The 17216-nt window shown below is 44.9% G+C and overlaps 1 protein-coding gene across 2 annotated transcripts in view; it reads left to right on the top strand.

Annotated features, from left to right (window-relative positions):
- Positions 1-16807, top strand: part of LOC119181349 (uncharacterized) — a 218315-nt gene extending 201508 nt beyond the window's left edge. For both annotated transcript variants that reach the window (XM_075888980.1, XM_075888979.1), the window contains 3 exons: positions 1523-1674; positions 4546-4764; positions 6907-16807. In XM_075888980.1, the coding sequence (XP_075745095.1) occupies positions 1523-1674; positions 4546-4764; positions 6907-7024 (489 nt within the window). In that variant the 3' untranslated portion in view covers positions 7025-16807. The remainder of the gene's footprint in view (positions 1-1522; positions 1675-4545; positions 4765-6906) is intronic.
- The last annotated feature ends 409 nt before the right edge of the window (positions 16808-17216 follow it).

Genomic DNA, 17216 nt, shown 5'->3' on the forward strand with positions numbered 1-17216 from the left:
AGAAGCATGATGCAATATAAAAGTACCCAATTCAAGTAAAATGGTACTTTCTTATCCATTTTTGTGCGAAGTTAGCGCTCAATTTTCGTTGATTCGCACAACATGCCTGGTGGGCGGTGAAGTCACTGCATTGTGCTCTTTTTTTTTTTAGTACAGACGGAATCAGTGAGCAAAACGAAGCGCAAAAGGTTCTTCCAAATACAGAAGGGCGAAGGTGAAAGCAAGCATGCGGGGGGTGATGTACATTTGCAGGATCAGCCAAACTCTCTTCCGGTAACTCGAAAGTATGTCACGATCGGCGCTACTGTACAACCTTGCAGCGCGCTCGCGTGATGTAGCTCATACTGAGCGCGATAGTACTCTACTATGGGAGAGCAAGAAGCCGTCTCAACACAAAAACTTTGTTGTGACTTTGTGTTGGTTTTGTTTAGAGAAATTTATTCTCACAGACAGTGAACATCAATTACAATCCAACAGAACATTTCGACAGAACACAACATCCACAGACACACCAAAAGTTGTTACAAAAAAATATGTGTACATATGTAAACGGAAGACAACATACACAACTTATGCAACTACACAGGAATTGTTACAAACACAATGTCTACATATGCACAATACATGGTAAACGAAGAACACACAAATGAAATGTAGAGATCTATATGTCAGATATTTACATAGTATATACAAGGTATTTGTATGAGTACTAAACAAAGATTAACCTACCAATACCAGACAGGCCTGAAAACAAGCCTTACACGTCTCTCACAGACGAACACAAAACGGCAGGACCAGTGTCGAAGGAAATCCTCCTCACCCAGAAAGAAGAGTTCCTCCGACAACACAGATAGTATTTCTTTGTACAGTCGCTCCAAAATCGGGAAGAGGGCACGGCGGCGACGACCTGCTGCAGCAGCTTCACAACGGTTACGCCAAAGACAGTAGGCGCCAGCAACAATGAGAAGGCAGGCAAAGCGGCCTCGAGAACAACGTCCAGAAGAAACAAAGCGGTTTACTCCGAGGCCACGAAATCCTGCATGCACAGCCCTCGAGAAGACACGAGCAACGACGCATTGTCTTAAAACGGGGGGGGGGGGGGGGGTTAGAAAAAGGGGGTAACGATTTAGAGCACAGCGTACTCTACTATGGGAGAGCTTAAAGCCGTCTCGACATGCCTGAATACACAGGCATGGTTCAGTGTGCACGTGCCGCACAAACATCGTTGGTGCTCTATACGTGCGGTAGCTGGAAAGGTACCCCGCTGGCTAGCGTACAGAAATGCAGCCCTCGAAAATTCACTGGTCATTTGCGTACTTGTACGCGACATTTTTAATGACTGCTGCTCCCTAGATCAAGAGCTTGCAGACGATTTGTCATTTTCTGCTATGACAATCCGATCTTTTTATCCACGTCACTAGCCATTTCACGCTGCTACATTTTGTTTTTGCCTGGATATGAACGCGCGTGACCATTGTTGTTGTATGCAACGAACTAAGCCATAGCACTACTGTCTCCGCAGTCCAAACTGGAGGCCGAATTCAGCGTCGGCGAACAGCAGCCCTCCTCGGGCGTGCAACACGTTCGCGACCAGAGGCGGAGCACCCTACCGAAAACTGGCGGCCACTCGACACGGGCGTGGGCACGTCCACGAGAAACCACCAGTTCACTGCTGTAAGCAATGGCTACACTTGATCGTCTCATATTGAGTAAATACTAATAACCGTTGGAGTTTGACGTCCAAAAACCACGACATGATTTATGAGGGAGGCCGTATTGAAGGGCTCCGAGAATTTCTACCACCTGGGGTTCTTCATCATCATCGTCATCAGCCTGACTACGTCCACTGCAGGACAAAGGCCTCTCCCATGTTCCGCCAGTTAACCCGGTCCTGTGCTTGCTGCTGCCAATTTATACCCGCAAACTTCTTAATCTCATCTGCCCACCTAACCTTCTGTCTCCCCCTAACCCGCTTCCCTTCTCTGGGAATCCAGTCAGTTACCCTTAATGACCAGCGGTTATCCTGTCTACGCGCTACATGCCCTGCCCATGTCCATTTCTTCTTCTTGATTTTAGCTATGATATCCTTAACCCCCGTTTGTTCCCTAATCCACTCTGCTCTCTTCTTGTCTCTTAAGGTTACACCTACCATTTTTCTTTCCATTGCTCGCTGCGTCGTCCTCAATTTAAGCTGCACCCTCTTTGTAAGTCTCCAGGTTTCTGCTCCGTAGCTAAGTACCGGCAAGATACAGCTGTTATATACCTTCCTCTTGAGGGATAGTGGCAATCTACCTGTCATAATTTGAGAGTGCTTGCCGAATGTGCTCCACCCCATTCTTATTCTTCTAGTTACTTCAATCTCGTGGTTCGGCTCTGGGGTTATTACCTGCCCTAAGTAGACATAGTCTTTTACAACTTGAAGTGCACTATTACCTATCTAGAAGCGCTGCTCCTTGCCGAGGTTGTTGTACATTACTTTCGTTTTCTGCAGAATAATTTTAAGACCCACCTTTCTGCTCTCCTTGTCTAACTCCGTAATCATGAGTTGCAATTCGTCCCCCGAGTTACTCAGCAATGCAATGTCATCGGCGAAGCGCAGGTTACTAAGGTATTCTCCATTGACTCTTATCCCTAACTGTTCCCATTCTAGGCTTTTGAAAACCTCCTGTAAACACGCGGTAAATAGCATTGGGGAAATTGTGTCCCCCTGCCTTACACCCTTCCTGATTGGTATTCTGTTGCTTTCTTTATGAAGCACTATGGTAGCAGTTGATCCCCTGTAGATTTCTTCCAGAATGTTTATATATACTTCATCTACGCCCTGATTCCGCAGTGTTTGCATGACGGCTGATATTTCTACTTCAACGTGCACCTAAATCTCGGTACACAGGCCTCTAGTATTCTCGCCTGTATCGCATCCGGAGTAAATTGAAGTGGGGATGGATGAGTGAATAAATAAACGAATGGTTTGTTTATTGCCATACTTATTTACCTTTCCCGTTCTGTATTTCGAATCAGTCCTATCACACTGGTTAGTTAAGGTAGGCGTCTCAGACGTGTTAAAGAGAAGCGATCTTGGACGCCGTTGTTTTCGTATGCTATTACAGAAATAAAAAAAAAATGCTCGAGCAGGTCTAAAAGGCATAAGTTCAGGGAAGGTTCATAAATAAGGGATCATAAATTCAAAAATGCAGGATGTTGCCGAAGCCGTCGCTTCAACAAGTCCACCGTGGTGGCGTAGCGGTGCTCGGCTTCTGACCCGCAGGTCCGATACCGGTATTTCGATGGACGCAAAATGCTAGAGGCCCGTTTACTGTGGATGTCCGTGTACGTGAGCGAACCCCAGACGGGCGAAATTTCCGGAGCCCTCCACTACGGCGTCCCTAATAATCATACCAAGGTTTTCAAACGTAAAACCCCAAATGTTATTAATACACTTGGCGCCATGCACGTCCGCGCGTTGTATAAACGACGACGGTGAGCAAGCTTCACAGTACATAAATTCAAACGGAAGGTGTTGGTTCTGCTACAACTTTAGTTATTAATGTAACTTCTCGTGAACACTCTGGCTGCTCCTCGATCCTGTTGTGTACCAGTAGACCGTTTCGCAACATGCGTGCTACACGCATCAACTCTCGAGTGATTTCGCACTCGAGACGAAGGGTTCAAGCAAAAAGTTGTTGCAAACAGATCTAATGTGATTGCGGCCCCTCACGAAAGCGCAGCAGCCAGCGTTATAGGAAAATGAATAAATATATGCGCATATCGTATGTAGTAGTTTATTTATTTATTTATTTATTTATGAATACTGCAACCCTAACATAGGGTTTTGGCAGGGTGAATATACATTTGATAAATTTACAAATCGGCAAACAAATAAATATAAAACAGGTAAGGCATTTGCACACTTTCAGAACGAAAAAAAAAGAACAGTGGTTTGTAATAAACCGGCATAAGAACATATAGAGAAATGAGTGCTACATTCAAGATGATCACAAGTGGAGAATGGTTACAGTGATTGAAATAAACAACAGGAGCACATGTCATAGAAATTAGACACTCGCTGCTAGAGCTGCGCAGCAAAAAGGTTCAAGGATGACTGGGAAACAACTTCGTTACTAAGGTTATCCCATTCGGTAATTATCCTAGGGAAGAACGAATACTTGAATGTGTTACTACGGGTGGAAAATGGGGTTATTGCAAACTCATTTGGTTCTCACTTTTCTAGGGGTAAGGGTTCAAAGAAAACAGTTATTTGAATGCAACAAAGCGTGTTCGAAAAAAAAAAAGCTCTTGCTTAACAGTGGTAACTGCAGAGTTATACAGAAAGTAGGAAGCGATTTTGACGTTCCAGCACAAAAAAAAAGGGGGGGGGCAGCAAACACGCAGGACACAGCGCCAGCAACTTAGTTGATAGCGCTGTGTTGTGTGTGATCACTGTCATTTCTTTCTGCGCTGTGCTGCTAGCATGTTTATGAACCAACGAGCCCAAAAGCAAGGTTCTCTTTAGTGGGCCTTAACAACGCTCCCGTGCCGCCACTCCAGGCTCACGACTGCGTACAGGGCCGGCAGGGGACAGCCTCAGCCGCAGAAGAAGCGCAGCCGCGTCGAGCGACTGCTGCGCCAGACGCTGCTGGCGGCCGTGATGGGCATCGTGCTGTGCTGTCTACAGGGATACGGAGTGGCCGGACCACACGGCATGTTCGCCGCCTCACCAAGGGCTGCCGCGGTGCTGCCCTGGTTCGCCTACCACACGCTCCACAGGTGGGCATTCCATGCGTGCAAACACGTGAAAACGCTCGCTTCGTGCTGTAGATACCAATAGTAAACACGGGGAGGTGATCGAGCTATTGTGGACCAAAAAACTCCATAGTCTATTGTAGGTGGTTGAAGGCGTGTGCAGGATTCCTCGTTAGGGAAGGGAGGGGGGGGGTGAAGCCCACTTTCTTTTTTAGGGAGTCTGGAATAAAACAAGTTTCGTAATGAATGCAGAAATGAAAATTGGTTTATAACGTGTCTCTCTTAAAGGCTTGCCCTTTGGTTCTCACCTTTCCAGGGGTAAGGGTTCAAAGAGAACAATTTTTTGAATGCAACATATCAGCGGCCTTCGGCCGGCATTATCATGAAATACTGCGAGGTCATAACCCTGCTCTTTAAAAAAATATCCTGACAGTTCACACTCAGCAAAAGGTAGAATGAGCCAGTTCGCTTTTGTTCATATTCGAACCGCGAAAAGACGAATTCCAAATGAGGACTATTTAGGGGAAACTTAATGATGCTACATTTATGGTCTTTTGTCACGTGCATAGATAGGCTGTGCGTGCATATTTTCTTCTTTCCTTTTTATTGCTGTTCTGTTTTGTTTGAATAAAACAATCAGTTGTCGACCAGCGCTCGTGTTGCTCAATCTTCCTTTGTGATTCGTATTTGCGCTGTTCTAATACACGTTCCCACCCAGTAACATTATGGAGTATACTTTACGCCACCCTCCCCTTAAGGTAATTATAAGGGGGCACACCGCTCCACCTGCCCCCTCGTCCCCTGTGCGCAGACCTATGATTACCACGGTACTACTTAGCTGCTATACCATATGCTCTATGCAACAAAAGAAAACCGGCAAGCGTGGTTCGCCACATGCGTACCCTTACTGCGGGAAAGCCAACTCCAATGGCCGCTTTAGCAGCGTCGGTTGCTTTCAAGCGAGAACCCGTCGGTTGATTCGCTGTACGTGTTCACATAGGTGTTATGTACCATGATAAGATAGACGCTAGGGCTAGTTGGTGATTTGAAATTAACGTATCTGCACAGCGCAACAAAAAAAAGAGTATTTACAGCGTCACTACTCGTTTTCTTGCGCTGTGCATTTATGTTGGTTATGTAGCATGTACCCGGGCTGAAACGTAGAAAAAACTAAATGTTTTCATTTTCGCTCTGCAGTCATTTACTCCGTAGTGTGATATTTTGCGTGCTTTCTTTATGAATAGAGAAAAATGAGCACGCAATTAATACGTTGTTGAAAGCAGCACAGACAGATGCCGTTACAACATGCTCACATATGCCTCATTGATAATTTGTTAATTAGTTACAAATATAATTACTAGTAATTAGTTAATAGTCATGAATAGCAACAGTAGTAGCGGCTACTTCAGTATACTGGGGACAATATGCGCTAGGCTTGCTTCGCGTAACGCCGTTCCTTTTTTTTTTCGAATAATACTGCATGATAATCGGGTCGCCCTGTGTGTGTGCTCATGTGTGTGTATGGAGAGAGAGAGAGAGAAAAATTGTTCAGATAAAGTTTTTTCGATACATGCCACCTGAAATTTGAACAGACGACACCTCACTCCAAGGCACGTTTAAATGCTCGACCACACCGCAGACATCCTGCAACATCCTGACGGCGAGCTAATTACATGCACCCTTTACAAATGTTGGTCGTACGCAGACGCCCGAGGTACGTAAACATGGCAGATGCGTTTTCACAATTACTCGCTAGATGGCTTTGACGAGCCAAACGCGTTTGTCGGCTCATCTGTCGATTCCTCCTAGAGTTTGCACAGGTCGGCCCTCAAGCACGCCCCTATCTCTGACTTGTCAATAGCTGAAATGAATGTTGTTGTTTTTTTCGCCACTACCTACTCCCACGAATGCCACGACTAAGCGTCCGAGGTGAAAACGCTACTTTCACGAATGCGCCGACACCGAAGCGAAAACTCAACGAGTGCGTGCATCTGCTAGCAGAGGAGCATGCGAGCATCTCTTAATGGTTTAGGGGCTTAACCTTAGGGACCTAACCTGGTCCAGCAGCGAGCTAAGTTGCGGCCATTTTTCGGTTGTGCTAACGTTTTGCACGAGTAATTTTCGCCCACACACGCTAAATGTAGCAAACGTTCCCGGTTTTCGCAGATGCCTGGAGCTCGCCATGGCTTGCACCATGGCCAGCGTGACGAGGAAGTCACTCTACAGCAACTGCTACCGGTCGCACAGCTGCAACGAAAAGTACCGGGGCTCACTCTTCTCCTGAGCGCTCGGTCACTTTCTGTCCTTGCCAAAAACACTGCGCATGGCGTTGCGGGTGGACGAAGACGCCCGCCTCTTTTTGTGAGGCACGACTTTGCCAATGCGTGCACCAAGATGGTGGTAGAGCACACTTGCAGCACGTGCTCAAAAGCGACGCCAACTGCACGCTAGTAGCCCGTCCGGAGCGCACGAGTTCCGCTGCAGTGCTAATTCTTCAGTGCCATCTTGCACAGTCTCTGCCAGGACGAAGGACACGCCCGCCATCGTACGTATGGACATTGTTAAAGGACTAGCCCGGACGTCCTATCGGCCCGCGTAGGCCGCCATCTTAAAGTTTCAATGTACATGCGCGCGTGATTGACCCGCTTTGGGCACAATTTTAAAATTTTGTGTGCATGTGTGTATAGTTGGTGGGCCCAAGCTTGCCGCCATATTCAAGTTCGCATGTTACAATTTGTGTTCATGTATGTGTGGGTTCATGTGTGTGAGAGAGAGAGCTGGGAGTGTAAGATGTGACCATCCTACACTTCGTCCCAATCGAAGGCTGGAACGGAGTTCGCTCTTTTCGAGTTCTGAGGAAGACGTCCCGGCATGACTTTCACGCGTCGGCCATTGTGACGTAACGGCGGCACATTTGTATTGTGACGTCATCAGCCTCGCTGCGTGCACCGTGTGGGTGCCCGTATAAGCCAGTCGTAGTTCACAAAGCTGTCCATGCGTAACAATTTGTGGCTAGTTGATTAAGCTTTACCAACACGCCGGTCTCTCACAAGTGAGGAAAGAAAACACGTTCACGTCAACATCCGGCCAAGTGAAACGTTTCCGTGGGTGCAGTCCCACATCGGTTCATCATGCAGTTAATCCGGACTATATCCAGGCGTAAATGCTGTAGGGCCGCGTGCTCAGATTTGGGCGCACGTTGAAGAACCCCAGGTGGTCGAAATTTACAAAGCCCTCCACTACGGCGTCTCTCAAAATCGTATGATGGTTTTGGGACGTTAAGCCCCACATATCAATCAATTCGGACTATATCCTGTAACAATTAAGCGAGTTCCTGTCATAATTAAACGGAAAAATAACGCAAAACTCTTATTAAAACACATTTAAAATGCTAACAGAACATATAGCGGTGAACCTCAGAAAACGAAATACATCGTTAGTACTTTTTCCTCATTCGCCGCAAGACGAGACGCTAGCCGAGCTATTGTCTTTTCGGCACACCAGACCACAGCCGCTCCCATTGAATGAACGTATGGAGCCTCGAACAAGTCCGAAAGGCACGGGCATTTGCACTGTTATAACAAGCGATCATGTGCTATAGGTTATATTGCCCAGCTCATTGTTAGCCGTCGGGACACGATAGCAGCTGACGACATACGTGGTCACAATGACAAAATGACGCGCTCACCTGCAGCCAGCATCATACAAAACGTCCGGCCGCTAGTTACTGTCCTATAGTAGACGCTTTGCAAACGGATGCACCAATTACACTATCAATCGGTGCGGCTCTGTGCTGATAAGTGTGTACACATCCGATATGCCAATCAAACGTTCTCATCGATTACTAGCTCACCAACTGTAAAACAACTTTATGTCAATGCAATTTCTAATAGTTATTCAGCTATAAGAAACGTTGACTATACGCAGCGAATCTACTTAGCACGAGCATATGGACTTTTCTCAGACAGTGCAAGCCCAACTCTGGTTCTGTCTCTATTCTTCTTTGCTTCAGACATCCTGCTTGTGATATTTCTGCTTGATTATAGCATATAACATAGGGACAAAAGTTCGTGACTAGTTAAACCTATTCTGCCCCGCAAAAGCAGCGCCAGCTTGTCAGTTGCCCAGATCAATTTTGCGTAAGAGAGAGGGCAGAGCGAGAAACGAACCACTGTCCACCCTTCGTCGCGACGAGTCCTCGTTATCGAGCGCAACATTACGTAGCATGTCCTCCGAGAAATCTACCCAGCGTCGATGATCGCGGAGGCCATCCCTCACATCGTCGCTCTGCACGCTAAATAAAAACCAGAACGAGAAAACATTACGCTCGCTGCGAGGAAGGGCTATTCGCAAAAGAGGAGGCGTCAAAATGTTTTTCCGATGGAGTGGGGAGAAGGGAAGATGGGGTGGTGCAATGTAATCTGGAGTGTCAGCTGTGCCATTGACGCTTAGCCTAAATCTAGTGTCAGCCTTCGGGTACTGCGAGGGGACAATAGATGACAAAATTTAAGAAAGGCAGCAGCAATGGGCGCCCATGGAGGACTGAGCAAACAAAGAAGGGGGGGGGGGTAAGTAAGACTGCTCCCCCCTGAAATTCGGAATATTTTTTGGTGCAGTAGTAATAACCTAGATAATGTAATGGGCAATCAGGTCACGCACATCTGTGTGAAACAGCCAACTTTGCACGTTACACATTACTAATCTTGTTCATATCATTGCAGTAATACAAAGGCTGCCTGTTCTATTCCCTTTCCTTCCTCCATCAATCATCCCCGCCTGTTCTAAATGCACCCCCCCCCCCCACCTGTGGGGTGTTCTCTCCTGCAAGAAGTTCTGCGGACAACCCTTGGCATCACCCTCATGCTCCTGAAACCCTTTCTTCTCTATGACGCCAATCCTGATCAGCAGACGCTCATTGCAAACACTAACCATGGTACCAATTCTGCTCACTGCTTAATTAATGAGAGCATGATCAGACAAGGGCTATATAACACTGTGGCAAGAGAATGTGGTGCGAGTGCATTGATTCACTCTACTATTATTATGATAATGGTGTGAATGTTGTGCAGTTGTGTGGTCATTTGAACATTGCGTAATTGCACGAGTGAATGCATGTCGCACGTCTTAAAAGAAGGTATCTGTGTATTAGTGCGACCACAAATTATTCACGAAAACACCCGAAGGCACCGAGACGACACAAGACCGCACCACGTTGCCGCGTTCGCTGCAAAACGACACGACACGGTGTCGTGGATAACCTGCCTGGTCTTTTAACATATCTCACGCGCATGATGCTATTTTGCGTCGAGAAATGTCGGTTGCATTTATGCCAAAGGAAAGAACTAATGCGAAGAACAATTAAATGTACTCTTAATTAGACTAATAACATCAAAGCAAAACACGTTAATAAATTACGCATCTGTTCAGAGTGGATATAGCCAAAGAATACCGCTCGGCGTTTATTAAACGAGTCTGACTATTACACAATCACTTGCCTGATTTGTTGTACCGAAACAGCAGCAGGTGAAAAAAAGAAAAGTAAACAGTACAATCAGACATGACAGCAATGTCTCGGTAATCGCCGTGTAGATCCGTGCAACGTGATGCGGTCCCAGTGTGCGTTCGTTCTAATGTACATACATAGTATATATATATTTATAGAAAGTCGTACGTAAAACGTCCAAGATATAAAAATGAAACGCGTCCACATGTATACCACACATCTATTCATTTCTCAGCGCCGTTCGATGCATTTAAATGCACTTCGCCCGTGGGCGACGTGCGCTGCGATTGACGTCGGGCATATATTTTATGAATCCCTGCTGCTTGCGCTCGAGTTTCGTAAAGCTACAGTTGTTCGGACCACTGACACGCCTGCATGTGCTGTGAAAGTTAGATTTTAAATGCGCGTTCACGTGCGGAGAATGATCTGAGCGTGAAGTTAGACGGGAAAAAATATTGAAGAAACGGAACGATTTAACAGAATCGGCAGGCTTGTTTACGAAATATCAAAAGTCGACGGTAAAGCGAAGCCTATAGAAAAGCGTTTGCGCTTATAGGCTTAGTAACGTCCAGCGGATCGTACTAATGCGGGCGAGCCTCTCAGCAAACAGCGACCACATATCGTTCTTCGTGCCCGCCAGGCGGCGCTCACCGCCCCTCTAACGCGTCGAGGAATGCAGATTAAGGAGTGCGCCAGAGCGGACAAGGTTCGCAATAGAAACATGTATATTTTGGCAAGCTTGAACTCAATGCAGCAACGAAATGCCTGCCTTATGCCGGCTAAACATCTATAACGAGCGAAACTACACGAAAGCACATAAGTGGTCAGCATCCATGAACCGTTTTTTTTGAGCTGTATCGTTGCTACAGCCTAATAATGGTTAGACAGGCCTTGAAACGGTCACCCAAAATTTGTGGCGTTTAGCGAAAACTAGTCGTATATGGTCGGCTATGTCTATACAGATAAGTAAGGTGGACCGTAAAAAATTATTTACGTGCAAAACAAGCTTAGAAGTCGCTGGCTGAAGCCCCATGCCCCCTCCCCCCCGGCGATCGCCGTTTTGTTGTGACGTGTGTGACGTAATGCGCAACAAGCAGCGGAGCTGGCGTTCACCGAAGTTTGAGCCGCTCCATAACGTTTAATTTCAGTTCTGAACTGAAACTAAAATATCTTCATTTCACGCGCCAGCTGACAACGTAACAATATATCATTGAGCAAAACGCAGACGATTGCACAGCTAGCTGCTTGTTACGTCACGGCTCGCGAATGCACCAGTGTTGCTCAACTCTCAGGCCACTCATTAAATTATCAATTTAGTTCTTGAGCGTATGTGCTCAAATTTTGCCAGATTATGTGTGAATGCACATAAATTATTCCCCATAAAACAAATTATGATCGAAAATTGGGTGGCATGGCCCCTTTATTAACTGCTGCACCGGTATGTTTGTTATCCAGGCTGTGCTTTTCAAATCCCAGAAAGACAAGCGGCAGTACCTGCATACCCACACAACAGCGCTCAACCTTCGTGCCGAGGCAAAAGGGCACCGCGACAAGTCACGGGCCCACCTTCGATGATACTAAGAGCAGTCGGTTCCTCGCAATTGAAAAAGTGCACACGCGCCTATTGAATAGGTGTGCTTTATACTACCCCAGCAATTAGTGATGTCATTCATTGGTAACCTCGTAAAACCCTTGCGTTGAGGTCACACGGTGCAATCATAGTAGTGATGGGGTCGTATAGGCGCACGCAAAGACGCAACAAAATGGAGGTTACGTTGGATGCGACACGATGATGTCGTTAGAAGGAGCCACCCAATTGCATGCGATCTGTAACGTGTACTGTCACGGCGATCTTGAATTCGTACGTTTGAAGCCTGAATTACGACATTGAATATCCGTATGACAGGCAGAAACTCTTTTTAAGTCTTTAACTAAATTTTCCGTTAATCCCAGAAGGATCTCCTGGTATCCTAATTTTGATGACTTAAAACACGGGGCGACACTACAAATCTCCATGAAAAAGGTTCAAGGTAGTCCAGTGATTTACAATCCAGTATGTCGTCATTAGAAATGTGCCGCCACATTCACGCACGTTTCTCCATCAGGCAAATGGTCGCACGGTCTCCTAATGCATTTGACTAAAACGAACCGAAGACGTAATGCCTTCTTCACATTCTAAAACGAATCAAAGTTGCAAGTTTTGGTGCCTGTGAAATGATGATGACGTCATTGGTTAAGAACTTTATTGCTTGTACGGCAGAATATCACGTGGAGCTTCATTTTTTTTTTCATTTCTCCTGTTGACACCAGCGGTATACTACAGAACACCTGTATACTCACTGCAGGGTACGTTATCGATATGATGTGAAAATCGGAGTCCCACTTGCTCTGTGGGAAACAGCATGGTCGAGGTTTCAAGAAACGAATCGTTACTAACAGCACGCGAAAACATATAATTAACGAAGAAATATGTTTCGCCGCAAAAATAGGCGCAGTTTGACAATGAGTGGACCACTGTAAAGAAAGCTGCCAAGGATGTTTGCTCGCGTAGCACACTTGCCATACAAGGAACCACTCATGCCTGCATTTTCTAGCGGCCATGAATTGGGGCGAATTTCCTTATAACTACAACTTTCTGAGCCCGTTTTACTTTACCAGAGGTTTTTCTTGTCTTATTAGTTCTAATGAGGAAAGTTCAAGACAGGCTGTGATAATAGTTACCGCTTCAGTGCAGTAGAAGTTCGATGTAACTAGTTAGTGTCCATATACGGATGCATATCTGAAACATTCTATGCGACGATTCTGCGTTTAGCCAATATATGCTTAGAACGAATATTGGACACAACGATGATTATTTCTGTGTTGGTCAACTTCGTTATGACGAAGTTTGGTTTTGCTCTAAGCATTCCCGTTTTATTTTATTTCTTCCCGAAGTTAGAGGTCAGTCTTTTCGCTAATTCACAATTACTTCAGGTGCCCTATTCATCCTCTCCGTAACACCCAAATGCTGCATGTATACATACCGCAAGGCCATTTTTTCAGCTGCACTATGCGAGATATATATAGTAAAGAAACAAAGACGCCGGAAAGCTGGCATGATGGAACGCGAAGTCGGATATGTACATCAATAAACCTCGACAAGTGCTATTCCCGCAAGTATACACAGCTGTTCAATTTGTTCGCGAAAACACCGAAAGAGAAACACAATAATTGGACCGTAACGGGGTCAGATAACAACTAAACCAGCAAAATTTTTCCGACACCTGAATGGCTGTAAATGCGTACCGCTGTAGAAAAATGACAGCAATCCCGTAACGACCCTCTTTCATAACTACATCTACGTTGCCGTGATAAATTATATTTGAGTGTGAACCACGCAGCGCGACACGTCACACCGTGGACAAGTACAGTCGTGAACAATAAGAGAGGGAACACCTAATTCCCGTTAGTGAACGGTTACTTGCAATATGTGGCGGTATAAAAGGGTTCCAACATGGCCAGTCTTCTCCAAATCACCACAGTGCGTGGACCCTTTGTCTAGCAGAAAAGTCGCAAACGTTTTCGTCTCTCAGGCTTTTGTTCCGGCAATATGAGTACTCCCGGCCCTTACCGAAACGATATAGGGTAGCGCACGAACATGTAAAAGGTGAATTGCAAGATATACCTCTCCATTTAAAGATTTCCCGTTATGAACATGTTTGCACTAGCCCGTTGCATTTACCTACTGAGCACTTTTTCAGCTTTGTCACAAAACTTCACTGATCGGTAGTCAAGGCTCTTGAGAACACGCGAGACAAGCGTTGTAGCCCACTTCAAGGCCTGAAATTTACAATTCTTCAATTCTGATAGAAATCACTCTCTCTTCTTTCGACAAATGAGCGTGCCATTTATACAAAGCTTACGGCCATTGGCTGGTTTAAGCATTGTGAGCTGCAAAGTTACCGCTGCCGCCGCGGGATGTCGCCATTTGCTCATGTTCACGATTACACTAAAACCAAGTCATGTGTTCGATGAAAAAAAGTGTTCAAGGTCATGACGCGCGCTGACGAACGAACGTCGCTTCTTGCATCCTCGCCATCCCTCCACATAGCTTTCAGCGAGCTCGCTAGTAGAAAAAAAGAGAGAAAGCGTTTTAAGATTTAACAAAAACCTTGTAGCTCCGCTCACACTATACAAATTCTAAAAGATTTGTGGCAGTCAATTGGTGAGGCAATGAACTTTTTTCATGAAAATGTTCCGCGATTACTTGGGAAAGTTTGGCAACACCCCTTTGAAATGCGAGCTCAGCGCTCGCCTCTCATATTATTCACGACTACATGGAGATCATTTCGTGGGGTTCCATGAAAAGTCTCCAGATTTAGATGCCATCGCATCAATCCAGCGCTCCCGTGACGTCGCTCAAACAGACGGGTGCAGTGCACGCTGCTGTTGAGCGTGGGGAGCAGCTACAGCCTGATGATAGTACAATACGGATTCCCAGCCCCCTTTTTCATTTATCCTTATAAATACCAATTATTCTGATGAGTGCGGCGAGTTGGGCGGGTTGGTAAAGATGCATGATTACGAAATCTTAGCGCCAAAAAAAACGGAGACAAAAGAAAGAAACGTAGACAACACGAGCGCTAACTTCAAACCAAGTTTATTAGGAAACACACATGAATATATACGAACTCAAATCTCAGAAATCTCACGCCTTCTTTTTTATACAATGTCATACAAAAACAAGAAAACCGTCATCCCACTTGGCATTACACTGTCGTCAGTGTGGCTGCACACCAATGTTCGAACAAACAGCTGTGCTTTTTCGTCACAGAGAGCAGCTAACCCGAGAATTAGTTGAGGCCTGCATCATCCGAAAACATGGCGATAAGTGCGTGAGTCAACCGTCTTTGCTCCTTCACGATAAAGAATTTTCATTCCTGATGAGCACGTTTTCATAGTTTCACCGAGTTAAGCCTGCGCAGGTGATGTTTTATTTTTCGTTTGTAGGGTTTTTCGGGGGGGCTGTTAAGTTTTTCTAAGTTTTCTTGGTTCCAGTTACTCATGCGCGTTTACCTGTTTATTTCCTGATAATACATTTCTTGTTTTTGTATGACATTGTATAAAAAAGAAGGCGTGAGATTTCTGAGATTTGAGTTCGTATATATTCATGTGTGTTTCCTAATAAACTTGGTTTGAAGTTAGCGCTCGTGTTGTCTACGTTTCTTTCTTTTGTCTCCGTTTTTTTTGGCGCTAAGATTTCGTAATCATGCACCAATTATTCTGTTGAGTTCAATGTGTGACACAAGGCTGGAAGAATGGCGAGTACCGACTGGAAACAAATGTCCGTAAAGTCAATTTTAGTGAACCCTGTACAGTATACCAGGCATGTGCAATTAATGCGACATATTACTGTTGCTTTGTGAATTCCACAAGAGTTCACGAAGCAAAGTGCCGCTGTTCTTTATGTGCTAAAATCACAATTAGCTGGGCAGGTAAAGAATAAAATTTTAACTGGTTCATTACTTTTCTGCAAAATACCTTTCTGCAGGCATTTTGATGCGATTTCAACGAAACAAATGGTAGATTTTTATTATGCGAAACACTGTGGCTTCCTAGGGCAGAAAAATTCTGTAAAGTACGACTAATTCTAGCATGCCCACAAGGTGCGTATAGTGTGAAACCCAGTCAAGTTCAATATTGCAACAGCTGCATAAGTACGCACGTTCCACTAATCATGTTTTCACCGGCCATCTGGCCGGTGAAAACATGACGTGGTGTCAGTACAGTTAACATTCATTTTCATTTATCCATCAAACATGACTAAGCCTGTAACTCAATGCTGTTGGCCACAGTTAGTACACAATAGGGTTAATCTCTTAGTGAGTCAGGTGCATTCTAGCTTCAGAAAACTGGGAGTTATCCTGGCCATTTTAACAAGTGCATTTAGCATACGAAAGATCATTAAATCGCGCAGCTCGGTTAGACGGAAACATGTACTGTGTATTTGTTTCTGTTGTAAATACTCTGCTGGTGAACTGCACGTTTTCCTTAATACTAAAATGCAGTTTCAAGACAGCAGTTCCCTCCTTGCATATCAAATTTAACAGAGCCTCGGCACTGAAATCTCAATTCCTGTAACCATTTTTCGAAGAAGTGCTTTTAATTTAATTGCTTAATTAGTGCACATTAGTTGTGGCAAGGTCATTTAGCTGTGTCTGATTTGTGTTGCTTCACTGTCGCCAAACAAGCACGCGTGTTTTTTCGTCCACTGAGTGCATTGTGTATGTCATTGTACATTGGCCATTATCACTGGCCTGGCAGTTGTGTTTTCAACATTCCGTCTATAGAAAAAACACTTACAGGCACAATACACATATATAAAAAAAACTGCACACACACACACATTTCAGCACACACATACACACACGCTTGCAAATTTGCAAGTCCATTGATTATCTTGCATGTACTGGACAAAGATGACACAACAGTGTGCGCATGTTTGGTGCCAAATACCATGTTGTAAAATTGTTGAGGCTGTCGCTACTTCAGTGTGTATAGACATTAAAAAAATGTTAAAAATTATCATGACACTACTCGTTTGTGATGCTTCTTAAATGTACACTCAAGCCTTAGTATAGCAAACATGGATGTAACAAGTTATTGGTTATAACAAAGTGAAGAACAGTTTTGTCATAAATACAGTGTTATGAATAAATTCTTATAACGAATGTTTCAATATAACAAAGTATTTTCGTTGCAGATGTAACTGATATTGAGGTTTGAGTGTACCAGTCTTCTACAACTGCTGCAAAGATCAACCAAGAGATCACGAAGATTCAAGAAATCAGAGCTCACATGTCCTACAAGCTCTGTTCATACAGCCAATCTTAAGAGAATTTTTGCCATATTATGAGCAAGAAATTCATTTTTTGACGCTCTACATCATCCTAGATCAACAGCTTTAAAGATTGGAGCAAGTGATTTACAGTGC

Source organism: Rhipicephalus microplus, chromosome 3 (assembly GCF_043290135.1).
Source record: "Rhipicephalus microplus isolate Deutch F79 chromosome 3, USDA_Rmic, whole genome shotgun sequence".
Classification (NCBI taxonomy): domain Eukaryota; kingdom Metazoa; phylum Arthropoda; class Arachnida; order Ixodida; family Ixodidae; genus Rhipicephalus; species Rhipicephalus microplus.